The sequence below is a fragment of the Patella vulgata genome, chromosome 3, assembly GCF_932274485.2.
Source record: "Patella vulgata chromosome 3, xgPatVulg1.2, whole genome shotgun sequence".
NCBI classification, from domain to species: Eukaryota; Metazoa; Mollusca; class Gastropoda; family Patellidae; genus Patella; species Patella vulgata.
This window is the reverse complement of record NC_065881.2, coordinates 48,761,843-48,788,221: the sequence shown is the minus strand read 5'-3', so window position 1 is coordinate 48,788,221 and position 26,379 is coordinate 48,761,843. Positions and strand designations below refer to the sequence as shown.

The 26,379-nt window shown below is 32.8% G+C and overlaps 1 protein-coding gene across 1 annotated transcript; it reads right to left on the bottom strand.

The window, feature by feature from the left end:
* Positions 1-156: 156 nt before the first annotated feature.
* Positions 157-26,168, bottom strand: LOC126814925 (tyrosine-protein kinase Fer). Its single transcript, XM_056099272.1, has 10 exons — positions 26,124-26,168; positions 25,045-25,056; positions 20,371-20,613; positions 19,621-19,821; positions 17,379-17,555; positions 16,740-16,950; positions 16,046-16,175; positions 15,569-15,720; positions 14,446-14,568; positions 157-12,346 (listed from the first exon to the last, which is right to left on the bottom strand). Exons 1-10 carry the CDS (start codon positions 26,166-26,168, stop codon positions 12,207-12,209), a joined length of 1,434 nt encoding a protein of 477 aa, XP_055955247.1. The 3' UTR covers positions 157-12,206.
* Between the last annotated feature and the right edge of the window lie 211 nt (positions 26,169-26,379).

Below are 26,379 nucleotides of genomic sequence, written 5' to 3'. Positions count from 1 at the left end.
TCTGGGCCAAAATTTCACTCTTGGCACACAGACTGCTGTAAATACCCATCTTCATTAAATCTGGAATGGTACTAGAAGTAGAACAATGCCTATACTAACCTTGTCAGAAAATTTAACTATGCTGTTATATCTTTTGAGGAAAAAAAAGTAACAAAGTTTTCATTCAGGTTGATTTTATTTACAATTTCATACAAAAATACCTGTGGCAAGCGATGGGTTCTGTATGGCCAAAACATTGGACAAAAGGCACAACAAAACAAAAACATACTGCTTCTTAAACAATTACATATTTACCAGCTCACGTCGACAAAACAGTGCAATATTTCAATGTAAAGAACTGATGTGCTATTTGGGATAAGATTTCAGTGGATATCTATGAGTGCATGCATGATATATTGCAGTACGAAATTTGGCATATTAAAATTTTCACTTTGATTTTTTTAAAAAATCTTTATTTACTTCGTAACAGATCACCTAAAAATGGCAAAATAAAAGGATTTTATGCTTTTACTTTACTGAAATTTTAATTTTGTATTTTACGAAACCATGCACAATTCCTAATTCAAAGTGTTTTTTTTTTTTAAATCCATAAGAATATATGCAAAATTGTTCTCATTAAAAAAACTAAATAATGATTCTGGTCTGATATGCTCTCCAATCAGTTATGTAATTAGGACCACACCATGGAGGAAATATATCCTTGACTTATACCTCAACAATGGCTTAAATTGTAATGTAGAGAGATATCCTAATATAGTAATACAATAAATTACCACATCAGATCTTATGGCCCACTTTGACTTTCACAAAAAATAGAATTGGCTGTTCTTTTAGCATCATGTGAGTGAACCCGTTTCTCTTGGGGATGCAAGAGTTGAAAGATAAATTGCACAAGATGCCAAAATTCCTGGGTTAGGATACATGTACTGTATTCAATTTACAAGCCTTGTACTCAAATTGTGCCTTAAACAATTGCTGCCTTTTGAATATTTAGTGGCAGTCTTTAATTTGAGACTGTAATTGCTAAATGTGCATTGTATGATGGCACAACATCAGTTTTTTCAACTTTAAGCTTGCAAATTCTTAGGTCTATTCCGTTAAAAATCATCTGGATTGGTGAGAATGCCACTTTCTGTAGACTCCCTACCAACAAAATACAAGCCAACAGTGAGGCTGATGTCCCGCCAAAATCCCAAAATAAATAGATGACACATTTAATTTATCGCACATTTATTTTTTTCAAAAGTATCAAGCAATAAAACTGATTATCAACTATACACTAAATTTCATAACTCTCTATCAGATAGAATCAAAGTTATCGTGTCCTAAAGCATGGACCAATGAAATTGCTTAGCTCTGCTTAGCTTTAGCTCGAAATGTTAATCATTGAACTCGGTCAAGACATTCACCTAATGAACATCTACATCAAGTTTAAACATTCTACCTCAACTAAAAGCAGAGTTGTTACATTCCAAAGTCTTGGCCAATCAAATTGCTTATCTCTCCTTGGCCTAAGCAGAAAATTCTCATCATTGAACTTAGTCAAGGTAATGATATAATGAATATATACTCGAAGTTTCATCACTCTCACTTAACTTAATTATAACTAAAGTTATCATGCCCCAAAGCATCAACCAATCAGATTGCTTATCTCTGCTTACCGTAAGCAGACAATGTTTATCATCGAACTAGATCAAGGCATTCACCTAATAAACACCTACGCCAAGTGTGAACATTCTCGCTCAATTGTGTTCCAACGTCTCGGCCAATCAAATTGCTTATTGCTCTGCTTACCCTAAACAGAAAATGCTCAATATCGAACATAGTCAAGGTATTGATGTAACAAAACTATACACCAAATTTCACCACTCTCACTTAATTAGAACTAAAGTTATTGTTTCCCAAAGCATCAACCAATCAAATTGCTTATCTCTGCTTACCCGAAGCAGAAAATGCTCATTTTCAAACTCCATCAAGGCATTGACCTAATAAACACCTACACCAAGTTTGAACATTCTAGCTCAATTAGAAGGAGAGTTATTGTGTCCCAAAATGTGTGACGGACAGACAGACTAACCCATTTTAATAGTGCCCTGCTTTCTTCGAAAGGCGGGGGACAATAAATATTTTTCTGGAATTTTGTTCACACCATAAAAAATCACTCCCTTTTTTCACTACTTATGCTAAATATATTTTGTTACAAAGAAATCAAGGTATACCAGGGCTAATAAATAGGCTTGGCGTCATGGAAAACCCACATGGGTTGTAGCACTTTTATGATTTTGAGAATAAAGTTTGAAAATCACTACACTGAGATCATTACTTGGCATTTATTAGAAATAACATAATTAAGAACATATTTTTACATGTGATCTATTATTTGATCACTTATCACAAAAGACAAGCATTTTATTTAATGTACGGGTACTTTTAATTTCAATTATATTTAACTATGACCTTTGCACAAATCTGAGGTAATCTTTTTTTCATTGGCTAATCAATCAATTATATTGTTTTGCTGAATAATTATCAATCTGAATAAAAATCCTTTCATAAAAGGAAGAAGTTACATAATTGAGAATATTGGCTCATTAAGACTTGACTTTTATATTATTATTTGCATATTAATCAATCACATTATATTATTTTGTTAGACTTTTACACTACATTGTAATCTAACCTACTTTTCATCATCACAGTGTTCTGCCAGTCACAGGAAATGTCTAACAACTAGTCATACTATAACCCCAGCAGATACACAACAGCACTGAGTTCTAAAATTTTCATAATTCACAATAAAACAAAGCCCTGTATACAGATACAGACAATTTGATTGATCAGTAAATTCGTGTGATCTGAAATATGTCAGATGTCAATGTAGTGCAACATAAAAGAATAAATGACACATAATTGACATCTGATGTTACTTAAGATTGCAAATTAATAAGCTTAAAAAATAAATGTTGTTGAACTAAATTACAGAATACATAAATACTATAATTAGTGATATAATATGTAATGTATATAATCCAATTAAGGTAAAATGTCATGATGATTTTGAGCATAATTGGATTTTTAGGTTGAAATTTGTTTTGCTTTAAAAGCTGCTCATAATACCTATAAAATATAATATGTAAATCGGAGTTAAAAGTAAATAGTCATTATTATTTTTTATATATATAAATATATACTGATATTGAAGATTACCAGCTAGTTGATATTCTGATATTATTATTAAACTTCTATTATTAAACATTGCATCAGAAAAAATAGAGATCAATGTTAATTGAAAAATTCTTTCTTATTTGCAATTCTAGAGATGAATACAAAAAATATTATTGAAGATTACTATTCTGTTTGCAAAGATAGAGATGAATTAAACTGAAGTTATCAAATAATACTGGACTGTAAACAGCTGAAGTGGATTGGGAGAAGGGAGCACAAATTTTGGAATGGGGTAGTTGCAAACTGTAGGCCACAAGAAAGGAAGCTTGGAGTCCAACAACTTTCTAATTTTTTGACACTTTTAATGCTAGAGATGCTGAAAATTAGATTCATTGTAAAGTACTGGGGCTGACCCAACCCTCCCCACAGGATACAGGTCTGGACTACTAGTACTATTTATTTTGTAATGATAGAGTGGAATAGAAATTTAACGAAATTGAGTTTAACATCAAACATGCTAAAGAAGACAGGAGCTTAATAAAACTAAAACTACTGAAGACTCTTTTACTGTCATTTCTAAAGATGAATAAAGGTAGATTGCCAGGCAAGGAAACATACACCCACAGCAGCTAAGTCATCCAAGCAGTTTTCACATATTTATGTTTTTCGCAGGTAATGGTCAAAAGTAACAATCCATAAAATTAATATCAGAAAAAATTAAAATTTGATAGGCTTTTAGTTTTTCCAAGGGCTAACATATATTATACAAAATATGTACCGACAGTCATAGGATAATCAATATACTTCTTCATCTAATCAACATATACACTGCATATAAATTTCAAATAAACGGGATGATATCTTTAGTCTTTGGAGCTTCCATAAAAATTTTCAAACTGATTAATTTATTGGTAATCATTGAAAATTTGTTGAATGAACTAAACACTAGGTATCAATCTGATAAAAACTTTAGCCACGAGAGTGACTATAAGATTTTCCATATTATTCAAGGGTTGTAACTCTGACAGTAATTATTGGAAAAGGTTGAAAATCAATAAAATAATAAATTTTATGAACACAAATACTGCATATAAATATCAATCTAGATCGTCCACAAAATTCTTCAAATTGGAAATTTTGAAAATCAATAAGAATCTTCCTATCATGAACATAAACACTGTGTATAAATTTAAAGTCAACTGAATGATTATTTTAGTCTATAGGACAACCACAAGTAATTGTGCACAGACCGATGGGGATCATGACAATATACAACCAGATTTCAATGTGAGCGTATAGAAAAGATATTTTGAAGACTAGTATGAATTTAGTTCTAAGAGGGATAGATACAATTGGTGTTGCTCTTTAAAGCATTTAGGATATTAGCCACTTTTTAACTGGCTCTACTGACTAGTGTTAGCTAATTATATATGTACTTATGATACATTATACCAATTCATAAGCTGACCTACATAATATCAGTATGTATCATATACTATAATTATGCAATAATAATGCATATTATTATTATCACTTTAGAATCTCCTGTAAGACGGACGCCATCTGTATTATTATAATAATGAACTGAACTGTATTTTAGGGCTTACTATGTATATTTCAGATTAATATATATATATATATATATATATATATATATATATTTTTCTCGTACAAATATATGTCTGTTAATTTATCCTATTCTATGCCTGTAACAATACGTGGCATTTATATATTAGACAAAATTTGTGTATTTTTAATCTTTAAGGAAGAGCCCAGCTCTACTTAATTCTATAATCAACCCCCTGCAACAAAATGTACTGAGATGCAATGAAAACACACCACTGACTTGACTGGAGGTACTGGCGAGAAATAAATCAGCTGATTTAAGAACATGATTGTAGGCTGGACATTTACTGACACAACAAAACACTGGAAGGCCATCACAACTTTATTTTACAGTGACAAACAGCATCAGCACTGATGAAACAATGTGTATTACTCACAATAGCAGCAGTATGGGGAGCTGGCAGCATGAAATCCTGCAGATGTTCCTGGATAATGTGCCAGTCTTGTTGAGGTATTGCTGATCTCTAGTGTACCGTGTCTGCTGGAAACGACTGGCCAGTTGCAGGATGATATTGTGGAGGTATGCATTAACGAAATGACAGGTTCTCTGTGTTTAAGTGACAACCTTGGCATATCATTGCATCTTCCAAAGAACAGAACTGTAGGAGTTTAATTGACACTAGTTTTTTTTATAAAATCAACAGTCTATACTCGATGCTACACAAAATGATGATATTCAATTTTTTGTGTTTGAGAGAAATATCTGTGGTGCATATTCCTGGTTCAAAGTTTGCAGACTCACGTTGGATATGTCTGCATATACTGGCGAAACAGCATGTGAAAACACCATTTTCATGGTTTGTCATCATGATTGGATGTTGTGTACATTAAGAATTGCAAGATTAAAATGTAGCTCTCAAACAAGATTCTCAATCATTCATGTATAGCAGTGGTGCGTTTTCATTGAGACTGAGTATATAACAGTTTTATAAACTCTTATTTTGTATTGTAATAAATTGATTTCACAATAATTTTCCAAAATATAAAATTAAATGTACATTTACAAGTAACAATATTATCTATACTCTATATCACATTGTTGTAACAGTATTCAGTAATCTATATTTATCTATAAAAACAATATATTGTATACAAGATTTAGCACTTTTTTAATAGTCTATGGATTAAGAAGTTTCTCAACGTATCATAAAATTCATTTTCAAGAAATGACTGATATTCATTAACAGCATTGCTCTACCATATTAGTTAGTAATAATTCGATATATCCTATATATTATTCTATTGTTTTATATTATAATAATTATGCAATAATAATAATAATACCACTTTTTCCTTATGTAAAAATTCAACAACAATAGCAGGTTATTTTATATGTGCATAATTTAATGTACAATTAAAGTTAATATACTAATATATTCTGATAAAAATAAGCAGAAAATTTTTACAACTAAGCAAAAAGCTAAAACCTTAAATAATATATATTGCTCTAACTGGGCAAATAAAGAAAATATAAATAGTCCATATTAATACAATTTAAGCACAAACCTTTATTCTATATTCTGAATAATCATAAATATAATTAATGTAATATACCTAAAGTATAAATCTAAAAAAAGTTATTGCAATTTCAATTTTTTTTGTTTTTGACATCTTTTAATTTGCACACATTTTTGCAAATTTCTTTTAGATCTATATATGAAGAGCTTAAATGCAAAATGCAGTATTAATCACCATTTATGCCAAAAATGAGATAGTTGCACACTTGATATAAGACTTTAGCTATGCTAGTTTCTGTCCATAACACAGTTAGACAAATGGAATCAACCATCCCAAGTTAAGAAATGAAATGGTTTAACCACCTACTTTTCTGCTCCATCTGGACTAATAAAGATGGCCATAGGCTACACCATTCAGTGTGCTATGAGGGAAATTTTACCCGGACAGCAGCACTACAGCCTACTCATATTTCGAAATTCCAAATGTCAAGGGTTCTTTTAAGTGTATGTCCATGGGTACACCGGACCTGGGTTTTTTTATTTATCACATCTGAACGACTACACACTGATCGTCGTCTGTGCCAGACAAAGGCGAGACCACTCTGGAAGATCCCAACACATGGATTTAACCCGCCCTCCAGGTTAGCGAGCCAGCACCTTACTCACTGAACTAAAAAAAATGCAGCTCCACTTGATATCAGAGTGTTGTATATGCCGAAATGGACATACTGTGTTCTACAATAAACCCTTCATATAGATGTATATAACTAAATGTAAAAGTTTATCAAAGGAAGCTAAATACTGCTTATAACCATCTAGGGGTAAAAACAATCCCCAAAACTCAAGTAAAATGTGAATTTTTCGTTATTGATAAATTAAATGATTGCTGCTAAAACAGGTGTCTTTATCACATATAATACAAATATACACAAATGATAAATTATGATATGATAATTAGAACATTATACAAATTCTCATACTTTTTATACTCTATAAAAATCATATACTAATACCAAAATCAGTGGAATTCCACTAATAATACAATATGAGAAAGGAGAATTCTTTTTCTTTACATATTTTTGTAAATACTTTAAAATATACAAGCATTAAATTTATTATTAAACATATACATAAACTTTGTAAGTTTTTTTTTTTTAATCACTGATATTTTATTACCTTGCTTTACAAAAATATCTCTTGGCAGTTATTCGTACAAGGATTTTCAAAAAGTAAATTGGACTTCAAAATAAAGTTAGGACTTCATCTACATGTCAACTAGCCAAGGAACTTCCTTTGTTTCAATCTAATGGCAAGCAATATGGTTTTCAAGTCTATCAAGTCCATTTACGTAGTTTTTTTTTTCAATTTTTAACATTCTACTAACAACATCTTGAAGCCTTCAACTAAAAAGATGACTTGCTATTATGTTTACACAATCAAGCCAGATGTTTTGCAATCAGGTTGCCCTGTTTTTATATCATGCATAAGATTTTATGGCACAGAATTTGTGAGAAACAGAAATGTATTTTTCTGTAACAATCTAACAGTATAGTGTAGTTAGTCCATAAATTGATGGTATTGTAAACTTAACACCCCTCAAAACAACAAAATAATCAACAGTGATAAATTATGGCGCTATATTAGATTAAAAATTCTAACGTGCTATTGTCTAATTTCTAACTTCTGTTCATGTAATTTTTAACTTCTATTCATGTAATTTTTAACTTCTATTCATGTAACTTTTAAATTAAGACAATGTATAATACAACTTCTTTATTTGTTCAGTTGCATGTAAATTTTAATTCTATTTCTTCTTATTTCTATTATTTAGACAAAAAACGTTTTCTTCATTGATGCTTTACACGTTTAGCATGAACATTTCAAATTTAGAATTTTTACACTTCTGCCTAGCAATCATCATTATGAAGTCGTTTGGTGTCGCCATGCACTGCATGCTCATTTGGTGAATGCACACCTGCTCGGGACCATTATGTTGATATATATATAGAGAGAGAAATGGGGTTTAACATTCACTCGACACAAACTAGGTCATTTCGGGACTAACGTAGGGGTCTTTAGCAGTGGGAGGAAACCGGAGGACCCGGAGAAAACCCACGAGGTTGGACAGGCGACCCTACTCCTTGTCACCTTTATGTTGATATAAACGACTCGCTCTTCAACTGGTTGATGGTTCGCCTGAGTGCTGAAATTTAGACAGAGACTAGGTCATTTCGGGACTAACATATGGGTCTAGCAGTGGGAGGAAACTGGAGGACCCGGAGAAAACCTACGAGGTTGGACAAGCGACCCTACTCTGTGTCCCGTACAACCAGGGAATTGATGCTGAGATTGTAAACAACATCAAACGTGATATGGTTTCAAATACTATTTCAAATATAAACTAAACAAAATTTTTTTCATTTTTTTTTTTTAAAGACAAGTGAAGGATTTGGAGAATTTTATATGATTTTTTTTACAGTTAAGCCAATATTAATATTTATATACTGTTGATCTGTATTCTATTACTGCTTTAACAAAAATGTCACTTTATAATGATAAACTTTTTCTTGCAATGTTTCAAAGATATAAATTTAGAAATCCTATATTGTGGGGATGAAGCGGCCTTTAAAGGAGACCGGGTTAATCTGTTCATGTGGATAGCGATGAAGTTGTTATTTCTGATATTCCTTCATTATACCGACCTGACTAACTTTATGGTAGTGTTTTTCCAACAATATTTTATTCAAGTTGCATAAAGCGATACAGATTTTCATAGATTGCGGTGTTCGTGACGAAATTAAACCAAAATGAAATTTGATTTATTGTCCTACTTTTCTACACCAACTGGGCTAATGAAGATGGACGTATGCCATACAGTGTGCCATGGGTGAAATTTAGCCCGGACAGCGGCGCCACGGTCTACTTTTATTACAAATTACAACTGCCAAGGGTTTTCGTCAAATCCTAACGATTAAACACTGCCCCTGCCTATAATAATGGCAGCCTCTACAAATCACAGGGATGGAACTAATAATGTCAGAAATATTATAAAGCTTAGTTTTGCCAATGTGTATACTAGCTGACCCATAGATATATATATTTATTTTATGATCAGTAGTGGAATACCACGTTTTATCAGTGAAATAAAATTGTTATTCCACTGGCTAGCAGTAGTCCATGTTGTTTTTACCTAAAGTGATTGTAAAATCATAAAATAAATAGAACATTTGTCGTTTTGTCGTGAATAACATATTTTATTTCATCTCTAAGCAAGAAAACTTTTATATTTTCACTCATGCTACGCATTCGTGAAAATATAAGTTTTCTTGCTTCTCGATGAAATAAAATATGTTATTCACTCTAAAACGACAAATATCCTCTATATATTTCTATGATATAACCGATATCTTCCGGCGTGGTTCTCCCTCCCTTGTTATTGATACAGGACGGGGGTCTGGCACGGACAGTGGCTAGCCGTTCGGATAGTATAAAGACACATTTTTTTTAGAGCAGTATAAGAATTGACTTAACTGTAAAAAAAAAAAAAAAAAAAATCAAATAAAATTCACCAAATCCTGCACTTGTCTTTAAAAAAAATAAAATAAAAATGATTGAACAACTGCTGTTTAGCTTATATTTGAAATAGTATTTGCAAACCATATCACGTTCGATGTTGTTTTCAATTTTAACACTCCGCCAAACAATTCAACCTGACGAAGAGAGAATCGTTTGTATCAACATAATGGTAACGATCAGGTGCTCAATCACCAAATTGAGCACACGGTGGCGACACCAAACCACGGCATAATGATGGTTGCTAGGTAGAAGTATCAAAATTCTAAATTTGATCACCGTTCACGATTAACATGTAAAGCTTAAATAAAGTAGACATTTTTCGTCTTAATAATAGAAACAAGCCAACAGTGAGGCTGATGTCCCCCGCCGAAATAGGAAAATAATTAGAGAGTTATTGTGTTCCAAAGTCTCAGCAAATCAAATTGCTTATTGCTCTGCTTAATCTGAGCAGAAAATGCTCATTATCTATCTTAGTCAAGGTATTACTGTAATGAAACTATACACCAAGTTTCATCACTCTCACTTAATTAGAACTAAAGTTATAGTGTCCCAAAGCATCAACCAATCAAATTGTTTATCTCTGCTTACCCTAAGCGGAACGGACAGACAAACAGACAGACGGACGAACCCATTTTAATAGTTCCCTGCTTTCTTCGAAAGGCGGGGGACAATAAGCATGAACATTTACTCAATTCGAAGATCAACCAATCAAATTGTTTATCTCTGCTTACCATAAGCGGAACGGACAGACAGACAAACAGACAGACGGACGAACCCATTTTAATAGTTCCCTGCTTTCTTCGAAAGGCGGGGGACAATCAAAGTAGGAGAGTTATTGTTTTCCAAAGTCTCGACCAATCAAATTGCGTATCGCTCTGCTTACCCTGAGCAGAAAATGCTCATTATCAAACTTAGTCAAGGTATTACTGTAATGAAACTATACACCAAGTTTCATCAATCTCACTTAATTAGAACTAAAGTTATCGTGTCCCAAAGCATCAACCAATCAAATTGCTTATCTCTGCTTACCCTAAGCTGAAAATGCTCATCTTCGAACTCCATCAAGGCATTGACCTAATCAACACATACACCAAGTTTGAACATTCTAGCTCAATTAGGAAGAGAGTTATCGTGCCCCAAAGTATCAACCAATCAAATTGCTTATCTCTGCTTACCCTAAGCGGAAAATGCTCATCTTCGAACTCCATCAAGGCATTGACCTAATAAACACATACACCAAGTTTGAACATTCTAGCTCAATTAAAAGTTATCGTGTCCCAAAGCATCAACCAATCAAATTGCTTATCTCTGCTTACCCTAAGCGGAAAATGCTCATCTTCGAACTCCATCAAGGCATTGACCTAATCAACACATACACCAAGTTTGAACATTCTAGCCCAATTAGGAAGAGAGTTATCGTGTCCCAAAGCATCAACCAATCAAATTGCTTATCTCTGCTTACCCTAAGCGGAAAATGCTCATCTTCGAACTCCATCAAGGCATTGACCTAATAAACACATACACCAAGTTTGAACATTCTAGCTCAATTAGGAAGAGAGTTATTGTGTCCCAAAAAGTGTGACGGACAGACAGACGGACAGACAGACGGACAGACAGACAGACAGACAGACAGACGGACGAACCCATTTTAATAGTCCCCTGCTTTCTTCGAAAGGCGGGGGACAATAAGATGAAACAGAATTAAAATTTGCACTGAACAAATAAAGAAGTTGGATTATACATTGTCTTAATTTAGAAATAACATGAATAGAAGTTAGAAATTACATGAATAGAAGTTAGAAGTTAGAAATTAGACGATAGCATGTTAGAATTTTGAATCTAATATACCACCATAATAAATTATATGGTATTAGTTGATAACGGTTGATAATAATGATATAATATACTGGTGTCTATGAGAGAACACTCAACTGTCACCAGGATAACTAAGGTAGCATTAATCTTTATATTCATTAATGACACCCCTCAACCTCTTTAAATTCATTTTAATTCATGATGCATTAATTTCTTGTTTTACAGAAGTCTTTTTCTCTAGGAAAGCATGTCGATTGGTTGTAATAACAGCTTCAATACGAATGTTTAATGTTGAGATGCTGAGATGGCTATGCATTATGATTTAGTGGTACATGGAGGAACTTGGTACCTAGTTATATACAAAGTAATTAGAATATTTTTTGTTCCTGATAATGAATTAAATGTGGTTAAACATATAAATTAACAACTTGTTTTATTTTAAACAATAACATGGGGCAACAATTTGACACAAATTCAAAGAGTTTTTGTATAATGAATATTGGAAAGATTTAAAGCACTGTATATAAAAAGATAAAAATGAATGGAACTTTGGTTAGTTTATCTTCATCAGTATTTCTTCCATATGGCAGATAACGTGCTATAAATCTCCTTGAAATGCGGCCGTTTTTCAGGTTCATATTCCCAACATCTTTTCATGATTTCATATACTTCATCTGGTGTTCCTGCTGGCGCCGGCATTCGATAACCTAAAAAACAAAATATTAACTAATTAATTATTGAAACTATATATTTCTAAAAAGCTTGATCATATGCTCATTTGCCAGGCAGGATACGCCCACATTTTCGAGAGATGGATAGAGAACAAGCCAAAAGAAAGTGATTTTTCCTACAATCAAGAAACATAATTCAGGAAATTACAATTCGATATGCGCAAATATCGAAAGGAACCGAGATCTTTGGGTTATAAACTAACATTTAAAGTTTCATCAAAATAGGATTAAAATTGTGACCTTTATAGGGTCCACAACCTCGATATACCATATTTTTACGCTATTTGAGCACGAAGGGCGGCCATTTGTCTGTCAGTTTTGGGCTGATTTTCACGAAATTTGAACTCAGCCGTCCTTAGGGTGTAATGGTGATATAATAATACGTTTTCTTAAATCGGATAAAAATTATGACCTCTATAGGGCCCACAAGCTAAAAACGTGATTTTTCGTTCAATCAGAGGCCATAATTCAGGAAGTTACGGTCCGATATGCGCGAATATCGAATGGAACCACGATCTTTGGGATATAAACTTAAATTTCAAGTTTTAACAAAATCGGATAAAAATTGAGACCTCTATAGGGTCCACAACCTTGATATACCATATTTTTACGCTATTTGAGAACAAGGGGCGGCCATTTTGTCTGTCAGTTTTGGGCCGATCTTCACCAAATTCGAACTCAGCTGTCCTTAGGGTGTAACGGTGATAAAATAATACGTTTTTTTAAATCGGATAAAAATTATGACCTCTATAGGGTCCACAAGCTAAAAACGCAATTTTTCGTACAATCAGGGGCCATAATTCAGGAAGTTACAGTCTGATATGCGCGAATATCAAAAGGAACTGAGATCTTTGGGTTATTAACTTACATTTCAAGTTTCAACAAAATCGGATAAAAATTGAGACCTCTATAGGGTCCACAACCTTGATATACCATCTTTTTACGCCATTTGAGAACGAATGGCGGCCATTTTGTCTGTCAGTTTTGGGCCTATTTTCACGAAATTCGAACTCAGCCGTCCTTAGGGTGTAACGGTGATATAATAATATGTTTTTTTAAATCGAATAAAAATTATGACCTCTATAGGGTCCACAAGCTAAAAACATGATTTTCCGTACAATCAGGGGCCATAATTCAGGAAGTTACGTTCTGATATGCGCGAATATCGAAAGGAACCGAGATCTTTAGGTTATATGCATACATTTCAAGTTTAAACCAAATCGGATAAAAATAGTAATCTCTACAGTGTTCACAAGCTAAAAACGTGATTTTTCGTACAATCAGGGGCCAAAATCCATGAAGTTACAGTACGATACATGCCAATATCGAAAGGAACCGAGATCTTAGGGTGATAAACCTATATTTCAAGTTTCATTCATTGAAATCGGATGAAAATTGTGAACTGTAGACTGTTCACAAACAATTGTGGACGGACAGGGGCGACGACAATATACGTCCACATGAAAATGTGGGCGTATAAAAACAGCAGAGTATGTATCAACTATTGTGATTAAAATGTATAAGAACTCAGCATTTACCGTCTGTACCGTGGTAAATTTTAAATGGATTTCTTTGATTGTGGACAAACTATTGAATAATTGTTATTAAAAACTTGCCTATGCATTTGAAATCACCTCCAGTTGAATAAAATCTATTGCACAATTAAATATCCCCCCCCCCCTCCCCAAAGTTCTCTCTTGAAAAGTCAATGGTTTTGCTTGTATTTTCGACTGAGTAAATCACAACATTGCACATGTCACGTGATGAGCTAAACCATCGTAATATGTTGAAGGGGGGTAAAGGTTGACAAATTTTGACAATCACGTGTGTTGTACTTAAAGCAGCGCACAATATGTTTAACATTTACGACGGTTCAGACAGTAGATCTATAATCACTCTCTAAATGTGACAATGGTTAATAAGCTGATAATACCCATTACCATTACTTTGAGAATACGTAGCTATACTTGTCTTCAGAAACTGAAGATGGATTCTAAAGAATAAAATTGAGTAAACAAAATCTCTACATTGCCTAGATCTACTATCATATAAAATACAAATAGTAAAACATATACCTTCTTCTATTTTTTCTCTAGCTTGTGCATTAGTTGAACCAGTGTAAGGTGTTACACCAAATGAAAATATTTCCCACATTAAAATACTGTAACTCCAGATATCACATAATGTTGTATATATACCTGCAATGTTAGACATATATTTTATTAAAGATACATTATGGGAGATTAGATAAAGAGCTGGCAGTTGTCACTAAATTAGTTAAAAACTAGATAATGTAAAGGGAATTTGCTTAAAATTTCAGTCAAATTAATCTACTCTGAACTGAGAATTTAGCGATTGAATTTTAGGTCTAGGCTCGATCATCATTAATAAAGTCGGTACGATAAAAAACATAGTCTTGATTATCCATTTTTTAAATTTAATCATCCATGAGTGTTGAGCAGCAGATTGGATTCAAATCCAGTAAATATAGCAGGCTAGCGATGACATTGAGAGTTGATTATGGTCTGGATAAATCAATTAATAATTAATAATTTAGATAACATTTCAGGTCTAAAGAAAGACCTGCAATAGTAAGATTTAGCTCTTGCATAATGCATGTTTAATAATATAATATTCAACTACACTAAAGGCAGATTGGCTAGGCTTTATAATCTGTCTACTACTCAGATTAGCTATAGACTACATAATATAAACATGTGTTTCAACATTAAAGGGTCATTAGGTAAGAATAGATAAAGAGCTGACAGTTCTCGCTATAATAGTTAAAAAAAATAGATAATGAAAAGAGAATATGCTGAAAATTTCAGTCACAAAGTGCTTCACTCAACCTAGATATTAGCGATACAATATTAGGCTAGCGTCATTCGTCATTACTACCATTGTAATGATAATCCATTCTCCATTTTTAAGATTATTTCATCCACCACAAAACGTATTCAAATCCACTAAACATCCGATGGCATCAAGAGCTGATTATGGTCTTGGTAAGTTAATTAATAATTTAGGTAACATTTCAGGCCTCAAGAAAAACTTGCAATAGGCAGATTTAGCTCTTGCAAAATGCACGTTTAAGATCAACAGATTTGTATGCAAAAATTGTGAAAAATGTGAAAGATACAAATCGTGCACCTTTAATGAAATAAATGCAAATCTTTACAAAATATTCCAACCACATACCGAAATTAAGAGCTTCGGGTGCTGTCCATTTTATTGGAATTTGTTTCATTCCTTGAGATACATGGTACTCCCCTTCTTCTCTAGACATTCCAAAATCAGATATCTTTACTATATTCTGATCTCCCACTAAACAATTTCTGGCCGCCAAATCCCTGTAAAATATATCAAATCTAAACTGCATTTTGTGCAGAATCATTTCCTTGGACAGATCTCCCCCACCAAAAAAAAACATGATCTTGTTTATATACATGAAGTAACTCTGAAATCTATAGGTATAAATACATCAGTGAAAAAAAATAATAAGAGATAGTGAGATAGTAAGAGAAAAATGGGGTTTAACGTCAACCCAGCTCCATTTGGGACTAATACATGCTACAATCTTTATTTCAATAATTTGCTTGTGTGTAGGGGTCTTCAGCAGAGGGAGGAAACTGTAAGACCCCAAAAAGAAACAAGAGATAAATGAGTATAATATACCTGTGAATACAACCTTTACTCTCGAGGTAAGCCATACCACAAGCAGCATCAACACACATTTTAATTAACTGTTTCTTGTTTATTGATTGAGATTTTCCTTGTTTACGTAAGAATGTAAGTAATGCACCACCTGTAAAATTCAAACAAATTCATATTTAGTGACAGACTTTCCACCCATTTTATACACAAGACCACCTTGAATTTAGGTATATAAAATGTCATAGTCAATGCCAATACATTATAACAAATTAATTGCCAATTTAACAGAAGCCAGCAATGTGCTTGGTGTTGATCAAGTCATAATTTTTCCATATTCTATTTCCTGAGTTTTTGTACTTGCTGTTGCAACGTTAAAGGGGCATTATGGGAGATTAGATAAAGAGCTGGCAGTTCTCACTATAATAGTTAAGATAGGTTGCCAGGCAATGAAACATACGCCCACAGCAGCTCTTGCATAATGTATGTTTAAGTTTGAACACTCGACTTATAATTTTCAAAAAAAATTTTAATTCATTAATTATATATCAAGCAGTTTGAAAATATGTTGATCTTTATTTTCAACAAAGAGAAGATCTTGAAATAATTAAAGATAGGTTGCCGGGCAACGAAACATACGCCCACAGCAGCTAAATCGATGGCAATATACGACCACATTTCAATGTGGGCGTATAAAAATACTATTAACAGACTTCACCTGAAACAAATTCCATAACAATCATGACAGGTTGTCTTGAGGCAGCTATTCCTATAAACTCTACAATATTTGGATGATCATATTGTTTTAATATTCGGCCTTCTTGTAAAAACTTTTTCCGCTGATCTTCTGACAATGTGTCTTTACAGGTTTTAACAGCCACAACATGATCCCCACGAAATATACCTTTATAAACCTCTCCGAAATTACCCTAAAATAGGAAATCACAATCATATAAATGATCAGTCAATTGAAATGTTTGAAAAAAAAAATTGAAACATATATTATCTTAAAACTGTAACCATGTCTCCAAATCATTTGATTGTAAAACAACTCATATACTTTGAAATGTCTTCATTGTTAAGCACCCGACCATTCAGGGTTGTTTATCATTCAGTAAAAGGAAAATCTAGTAAACATAAAAAAGTGATATGGAATTCTTATTTAAAGGTACTGATTGAAATAACATTGCCAAAGGCAAGACAAATATGCCTCAGATCTTTACCCAACAAGTTTGTCATGTAAAAAGTCCATGATCTGACTGTAATACCAGTATTTCAATGTCAAGATTAATTTTTAATTTCTACATGTAAGTATTCATTAAGGTGAACTAAATGATATAGACAGCTATATACTTACATTGCCTATTTTCATTTCTAATTGAATATCATCATTAACAAGTTCCCATGCTTCACGTTTAATAGGATTACGTAAAATAGCTTGCGATTTAGTCGTTACAGGAGTAGCAATACTATGTTGATATCTTATTAACTCTGATATCGTTCTAAAAGCCTGTCCTTCAAATCGCCATGCACCCTTAAAAAATGAATTTCAAAATCATCATTGACATTCAGTGAATACAGGCATTCTAGTGTTGATAACATTTCAATAAAAACTACTAAAAGCTTTTGAATTACTAATACTACATTTACATTGAATAATTTCCTGTTTATTTTTCAATTAATTACAGCTGTACTTCATTACCATATGTGACCCGTCATGACACAATGAGTCGCAATGAGGAAATTTTGAAAATTGACACTCAACGGCTATCTATATCTGATCAGAATTAAGTTGTCTTCAGGGCTGTCGGTAATTTTTCACAGTTGATTAGCAGCACTGCTAATCAAAAAGTCCAATTTTGCCAAATTTGATTATCAAATTTAAAAATTGATTAGCACAGTTTTTCATAAAACACCTAAATATCAAGATATTATTTCAATTCATAACAAATGATTAGATTTCATTCTTCGATTTTTTTTAGCACTGCCACATGAAGTTGTGACAGTTTGTGAACGTAATGTAGACTTTTGGTTAGCTCTTATTTCTGAAGCCAATTCTTGTCAGTGACTTCCGAAGCCCACTCATTTTAATTGTTATTTCTTCGTTACGTTAGAAATATTTGTTAGAAAACAATTCCGTCTGCTTTTTATCATGTATTACTATTTTGTTCAATCGGACACACGCGATTTAAACAATAATATTTTACGGGAATTCTTACTTTGATTTATCATTTTACAATACGTTATAATGTATTTATTTTTTTATATTTTATTTACAATACGTGGGGGATACATTGGATTTACTTCTTTCAAAATGAATACTGATATAATTACTTGAAATTAACATGTCTCGCAAAGTGAGTGATACTACTTGATTCCTTATATCCGGTTTAATAGTCCATATTCATAGAGTTATCTCCCTGTATTATATAGTATAATGAATTGTGTCTGGGTAGTTTGAGAAGAAAATGTCACACAGAGAATTCAGTTTTGTTTATAAAATTTTATAGCTTGGTCGACCGGGAGACATTCCTCAAGGGGTCAATCACTTTGAATTGCACATGACGTCAGAAGTTTTGGACCAAACCCGAATTTTTGGACCAAACCCAACCCTAATCCTAACCCTAGCATGCGGTGCGTGTCAGTGTCGCTAAAAATAAACCATCATCTCGTTTATCAACGCGAGATTTTGTCAATTCACCTTGACCGGTGTTGTGAGGAATGTCTCCCTTGTGCAAAATTTAAATTTTATTTGACATTTTATACACGTTGAAAGTCTTCAAAATGAGAATAATCTTTGTGTCAATATCCAAAATGACAGGTATATTATTGATTCGCAGTTACTGCGAATCAAAAACGTTAGATTTTAATTTTTGATTAGCAATGGACAAAATATGTATCGCAAATTGTGCTGCGATACTGGTTGTCGGCAGCCCTGGAAGTCTTCTTTCACTTCTCATTGCATGTAGATAATATTGCCAAAATCTAATTTCTATTGTCCGCTTGAGTCTCGATGTGGCAACAGAACCATAATGCTTTGCACGCGTTGTCTGCGCCTATCAGCAAACGAGTCGTGTTGGCAGCATAGCAACAAGCGGAGTTTGTTTACATTTTTAGGGGTTTTAAAACCCTTTTGTATTCCTTCAAAATGAATTCAACGGCAATACTTTGGTCATATTTATAAACTAGAGATTCTCTGCATTACAACGATGCCAAGTATTTTGCAACAGGATTGACCAGTCGTCCCGCTGCAAGCAGAGAAAAATATCTAATTTCGCTGAGAATATTCCAAAAAAGACAGATTTAAGAATACGGTACTCTTACAAAACGTCCAAATAAAGGTGTTTTAAAATGTTTTATTGCTATTTTGATTCGATAGATAGTATATTTATAGACTTATTTTTGTGAAAATCTCAATTTCGATCAAAATCAATATTTTTAATTATTTTGTCTTTATCTCATTATTGGATCGCACACATTCCGACTCATTTTGCCATGGCCGGTCACATATGGTCTTCAACTTATAATGTCAATTACAAACACTATATACTGCTAGGTAAACTTCATCTTGAACACACATAGTATATAACAATACCAACCTCAGTGCCTTGTATTATGAAATGTTTATGACCCTCCCAAAACACAGATAACACATGTTGTACTTCATTAGTCTTTTTATTCTTACTTTCGCGTATCAAATAATCACCATTATTAACTAAAAGTCTTTGCACTTCCTCGCGTGGCAATACACCATGAAAACACTCATCATCTTGTAAACGTGCTGGTAAATTTTCTAAACTCTGTAAATATTATTAAAATATGAAAGGATACCGTTACAATTTGACTCTTCATGGCCTCAAAACAGGCACACTTGTTAAGACTGTGCTTTTCAAATAATGCTTATAAAACTTGAAAAATTTTACTGTGAGAATTTCTTGAAAAAGTGAAAGATATAATTAATCATTTCAAAAATATTGTTCATTAACCAGTTGTCATTATAAGCTTTAATATAACGATAAGAAAAACATATCTTCTCTTTGCTATCAACAATTAAGAATCAAGCTTGTATATGTATACTTTAGAAAAGTTGTCTTTAATTTTAATGCAGTTAATTACACTTTTGTCTTTTATTCCATGTTTTACAAATGTGGTTTACCATCCACTCAACACAAACTGTGTAATTTTTAGACCAACATACAGTATATTTTTATTTCAATAATTCACTTGCATGCAGGGTCTTTAGAAGTGAGAACCTGAGGAAAAATACGAGATTGGGCAGATGACCCAGGATCGAAACCAAAGAAATACATTAATGTCAGACACCTCTGGAAAGGAATTTGTAAACTTACCAATAAACCAGTAGCATTTTCAGGAAATCTAGAGGGTGATACTGGTAATGATGTAGATCCGTTTGAAGATGTTTCCGCATTTAATTCATGTTGCTCATAACTGTCTACTTGTTTTAATTTCTTTTTAGATGAATCAGAGTTATTATCTAAACTATATGCTTGAGTGTCACTTTGTTTACGGAAATAGTTCAAAAATGTTTTCTTTTTACTCTGCGAGGAAGTTGATAATGTTGAACTGGTATCCTGATGAAAAAAATAATAATAAATTCAATTACAATATAACATTTGATATGTTCAGTCTTTTAAAAATTGTTTTTCAAAAAGTTTAGTGGGTTCTGGCCCACTATATATTGCTGTAAGTAAGTCAGTGCTTAGTTTTCTAGTATTGAGGGGAATTTTATCATTATTCTCAACATGATATCAAATTATTTGTAAAAGTTATAATTCAGCATGATCAAATCAGGCTGACATTTTCGAACAAAATTTCACATTATTACTCCAATTCAAAAGCAGTTTTCAATTTTCAGGAAATCCAAAAACACTTTGTTTAAGTTTAACACATGACAATTATATGGAACCCTTGTCGAACCGTCGCCAGAAATAAACTTTTAAGTAACTTATATTCCATATAATTGTGTCATATGTTATTCTAATTCAGTTACTAATAGCTGCTTAAACAATTTACTTTCATAAGTTGCTCTCATTTCTGAGAAACAGATGTTTAAAGTTCAAAATCTGTGAGTCAATATAGGAGATCAAGATAGGTTGCTATACATGGATCAAAACTGGGAATTTTAAGGTTTAGACCAGTCTGGTGAAAGCAATAATGTCTCGTTTAATATACTGTATGCGAAACACACGACTGTCAGTGACATGAGAACTTTGCTGAGAAACATCAAAATATAATATTTACAGAAAATTTTAATATAATCCATATATCATAATGCTATTGGTTATTAAATGTGGTTATTTTACAAGTCACGCCAAAGCTTTGCTCAGCACCCTTTACCAGTACTACAACGATCATTCTGCATGCCTCTATATATATCATCATTGGCAGATGTTTAAATATAAAAAAATATGGAAGACTTTTCAGTCAGTTTTAAATTAAACAAGCCAACATCGAGGCTGATGTCCCCCGCCGAAATCCCGAAATAGATAGATGACACATATCAATTAATTGCACGTTTATCTTTTTCAAAAGTATCGAGCAATCAAACTGATTATCAACTATACACTAAGTTTCATCACTCTTTATCAGATAGAATCAACCTAACGAACATCAACATCAAGTTTAAACATTCTACCACAATTAAAAGCAGAGTTATTATGTTCCAAAGTATTGACCAATCAATTGGTTATTGCTCTGCTTACCCTCAGGAGAAAATGTTCATTATTGAAATTAGTCGTTGTATTGCTGTGATGAAACTATACACCAAGTTTCATCACTCTCACTTAATTAGAACTAAAGTTATCGTGTCCCAAAGCATCAACCAATCAACTTGCTTATCTCTGCTTACCCTAAGCAGAAAATGCTCATCTTCGAATTCCATCAAGGCATCGACATAATAAAAACCTACACCAAGTTTGACAAGGCATTGACCTAATAAACACATACACCAAGTTTGAACATTCTAGCTAAATTAAAAGTTATCGTGTCCCAAAGCATCAACCAATCAAATTGCTTATCTCTGCTTACCCTAAGCGGAAAATGCTCATCTTCGAACTCCATCAAGGCATTGACCTAATCAACACATACACCAAGTTTGAACATTCTAGCCCAATTAGGAAGAGAGTTATCGTGTCCCAAAGCATCAACCAATCAAATTGCTTATCTCTGCTTACCCTAAGCGGAAAATGCTCATCTTCGAACTCCATCAAGGCATTGACCTAATAAACACATACACCAAGTTTGAACATTCTAGCTCAATTAGGAAGAGAGTTATTGTGTCCCAAAAAGTGTGACGGACAGACAGACGGACAGACAGACGGACGAACCCATTTTAATAGTCCCCTGCTTTCTTCGAAAGGCGGGGGACAAAAAAAATTATATTTCCATCTAATATATAAATTATGCCTACATAATTACAATTCCCAGAGTACTGAAGTAAATCTACTGATCATAAGGTGAAACATACAGAATATGAGTGTACATCACACCGTTACACACAATCCTACATAACTCTATTTCTAAATATGCAACATGGAAATAAAATATATTTCAAACACTGTTAAATTTTCTAAATAATCATTTATGCCATCTAGAATTTTAAACATTTATCAGTAATTGTTTGATGTCATCTAAATTTAAGGGAAAAATAATCATTTAATGATTCAATAAATATACAAAGTGTATATCTAGAATGTTAAAATTTTCTATAAGGAACTATATCCACACATGACAAGGAAAATCACTCTAGTTTTCTTCAAGTTCCCGTCACCACACCCACCATTTTTTTACATCAAGCATTTACACAAATAACTTCTAAAGGATAGATTGTGGCATATTGCCAAGACAGAATGGTGCATAAAAATTCCAAATAAGCATAAGGAAGGAATCTATATATAAAATATGTCTTTTCTGGCAGTGGAATTCTCTAATTAGGATTAAGACATGGAATTCATCATAGGATACAAGTACAAACAAAGATAGCTTGTCAGACATGGTAACACACAACCATGGTAACACACAACCACCTATAATTTCATGGTCAGGTGTTTAGATAAATGGCTTGAAATAACTTGAAATGTAAATGATCAAGATTCAAATTTTGAGAAAAGCGGTCAATAGGCTAAGGCTACACAAAATAAATGTCTTGTTTCTCGGGCAACTGACAGCTGAAACTGTAGGGGGGGAGGGCGGTTTATTTTTTTTTTTTACCTCATTTCTGGCTAGAGGATGGTGCAAAATAAAATTTTGCTATTGTTGAAAATTGTTGGGGCGGGAGGGCGGCCTTGTATTTTTTTTTTTTTAATGAGAAAGTCATTACTTGTCTACAGTTTTGCTTTCAGTTATATATTATACATACTTAGAACATAAACCCAAAAATCAAGTCTACTCAAACACTGAACACTGACTGTAAGGAGAATAATTTTCCATATTTAATTCACGTAATGTAGCTTACTAATGGTAATGGTGACAACCATAATTGAAATTGGTTTAAAATAAAATTCCGTACGACTATTAATAGCCGTCCATAATAACGACAATATTTTAAAGGGTAAGACTCTGTCAGCATGTGTATCAAAAATAATCATCACGGTAAACGACACTTAGATCTAAATCTAGTATCGCTGGTTTATAATGATTGACCTAATTCCAACCAATGCATGTCACGTGTCATCGGGATTCGGGAAATGACCGTTTCTCAGGATATTCGGTGTGTTTCTCAGGATATTCGGTGTTCTATCTGGGGTTTATATCGAATGACTATTTAAATTTAACTAACAACTGGTCAGTAAAACCATCAAATGTGTAATCCAATTATTATTTTCCGGATTATCAAAACTACCGTTAAATGTGCTAATGACCCAGATTCTGACTAAGGTATGGTGACTATATATCGTATTCGTAGCCACAAGTTATAATAATTAACCTGTTCTACGATTCATTGTTTTATAAGTAGGATTTTTTCAAACATGGACCGACTGAAGCCGGCAATAATGAGCCGATTAAGATCGAATGATTGAAATACAATGCACTGTTGTCAATGACTTTCGGTGTTTAACACGAATCAAATTCTAGTTCACAAGGGGAGGTAATTAAAATCACGTGATACAAAAATGGAGGTTCTTTCGATATCAATAAAAAAGACCCGTAAATGAGCGTTTACATCTGAATCAGTTTAATACATTTGAATGGATATTCACGTATGGGGCATGTAGATACATGCGGCATATTCTTTTTATGACTTGCTTATCGATGTTCGGGCGGGCGTTACATATTTTTTATTTTTCATCAAGACTAATAAATAGGCCGCACGCGCAACCAATTTTGCGTGCGGGCGGTGCCCGAGAAACAACTTATTTTATTTGTGTTGCCTAATATCCTGTAAAAAACAATGATAGATCAGGAACAATAACTCTGGGTGCAATTTTTTGAAACCCTCAAATTCGACAGGAATTATCTATAGCTCAAAACTTACTATTCTAAGAATTTGTTGAAAACAGGGCAAAAACTTAATTCTGTAGATTGAGTGTGAGTATTGAGTACTGTTATTAAAGTTTAGAAAGAATCACACTACTATTCCTAAAAATTGGCTCCAAAAAAAAAAATCAAATTTGATGTACACCATCTTTACCCCAATACAAACTATACCAGAAAATTTGTTGAAAATCAATAATGAAGCATACTCTGTAAATTGAGTTTGAATATACATACTATCGTATACTATTAGGGACCATCTTTATTCCAATACTAATTATTCCTGGAATTTGATCTAAATCAGTGATGAATTGAACTGTGTAGAGGGACAACAAGTGTTTGGACAGTTTGACATAGGCAACAACAATATATGACCACATTAATTTGTTTGCGAATAGCCAAATAAAGCAAATGGGATGGAGTCTGTTGATAATTGAGTGAATGTGACAAACAGTGAAATCTATATAACGATAACTAGCACACTCCACTATATACAGTTCACCATATATGGAAATATAAATAACAATTACCTTTAAAGGAATCTAATATAGTATAAATAAATAGATATAAATCATTTTATTGAATGTACAAGATTTATATCAACAATAGGGTTTTAAAGGGAGAGCATGAGCAGGGAATTGTAGATGAGTTTATTATATTCTAGACTAGGACTGGCAGAAAATATCAATATTGCCCATAATCGTCAATAAAGTGTTTTGAAGATCGATGATCGATACAGATTTAAAATATAAAAAATCGTGCAATTATAGGTAATAGTGCTCCTATGGCTAGTCAGATAATAATAGGTAGTCACTTGTGAGAAGAAATCCATAAAGATAATGCTTATCACAGTATTCTTTGTAACGCGTGTTTGGGCTAGCTGAGTAACTGTAATTAAACAGAAAAGTCATTCAACACACACGTTTTGTTTTTCATGTGAGACCCCAGCGTAACAGAGTAAAAATACCACCGCTAAGAATTGTCGGCCACTTATGAAGAGAGCAAATAGTTCCTCATGAAGTATTGTATTGTCGAATAATGAAATTATATAGATCTCATATTGACTAAGAGACAAAAACATGAATTAAGCCACTATACAAGGCGTTCTGTGCACATGAGATCGATTATTAATAGGCAGATGGTCGTCGATTAACAATACTTGAAACCAGTATCGATTGCAGGGCCTAAAAAACTTTTGGACACTATGTATAAAATCAAATTCATCAATTCGTGACAAGCGAATATGAGAAATATTCAATATTGGAAGTTCTCACTGCTTTTGAGTTTGTAAACAATAGCTATTAATAGATCGATAAGCAATTGAGACTAGCCTTGCTTACTTGGGACTCACTTGGCATTAAAAACTAACATAAGATTAACCAGTCCCAGAAATATACTTGAGATTCATACAAAGACATTGGAATTAGCCGATAGTTATAGATATCCATTACTTCATTTAATTAGTTAACATAATAATGTTTTTCAAATTGTCATAAGAACATATTCTCGATCATTATTTTCAAATAAACAAAACTGAAATGTGCATGCTCACACTTTCACTTTATGATTTTTCTGAAATGCAGTTTTATCAATCAGAAAAATCAATTACCATTTGGTTTAAGAGAATATCTATAAATTCAAGGGTTTGGTTCATTTTCAGCTTTGATCTTGCAGCAAAACAACAATAAATTCTATAAGCATTCTTACATTATTCTAAATATTTTCAAGATTTCTAGCTACAGCCGTGAAACAGATTGTGCGTGCACACATAAATAGTTAGTGGATGTCATGACAAAATTGTGCATACATTTAAAAACCCAGTATATATGGCTTTCTTTTATCAGACTGGTATTATATATTAATTA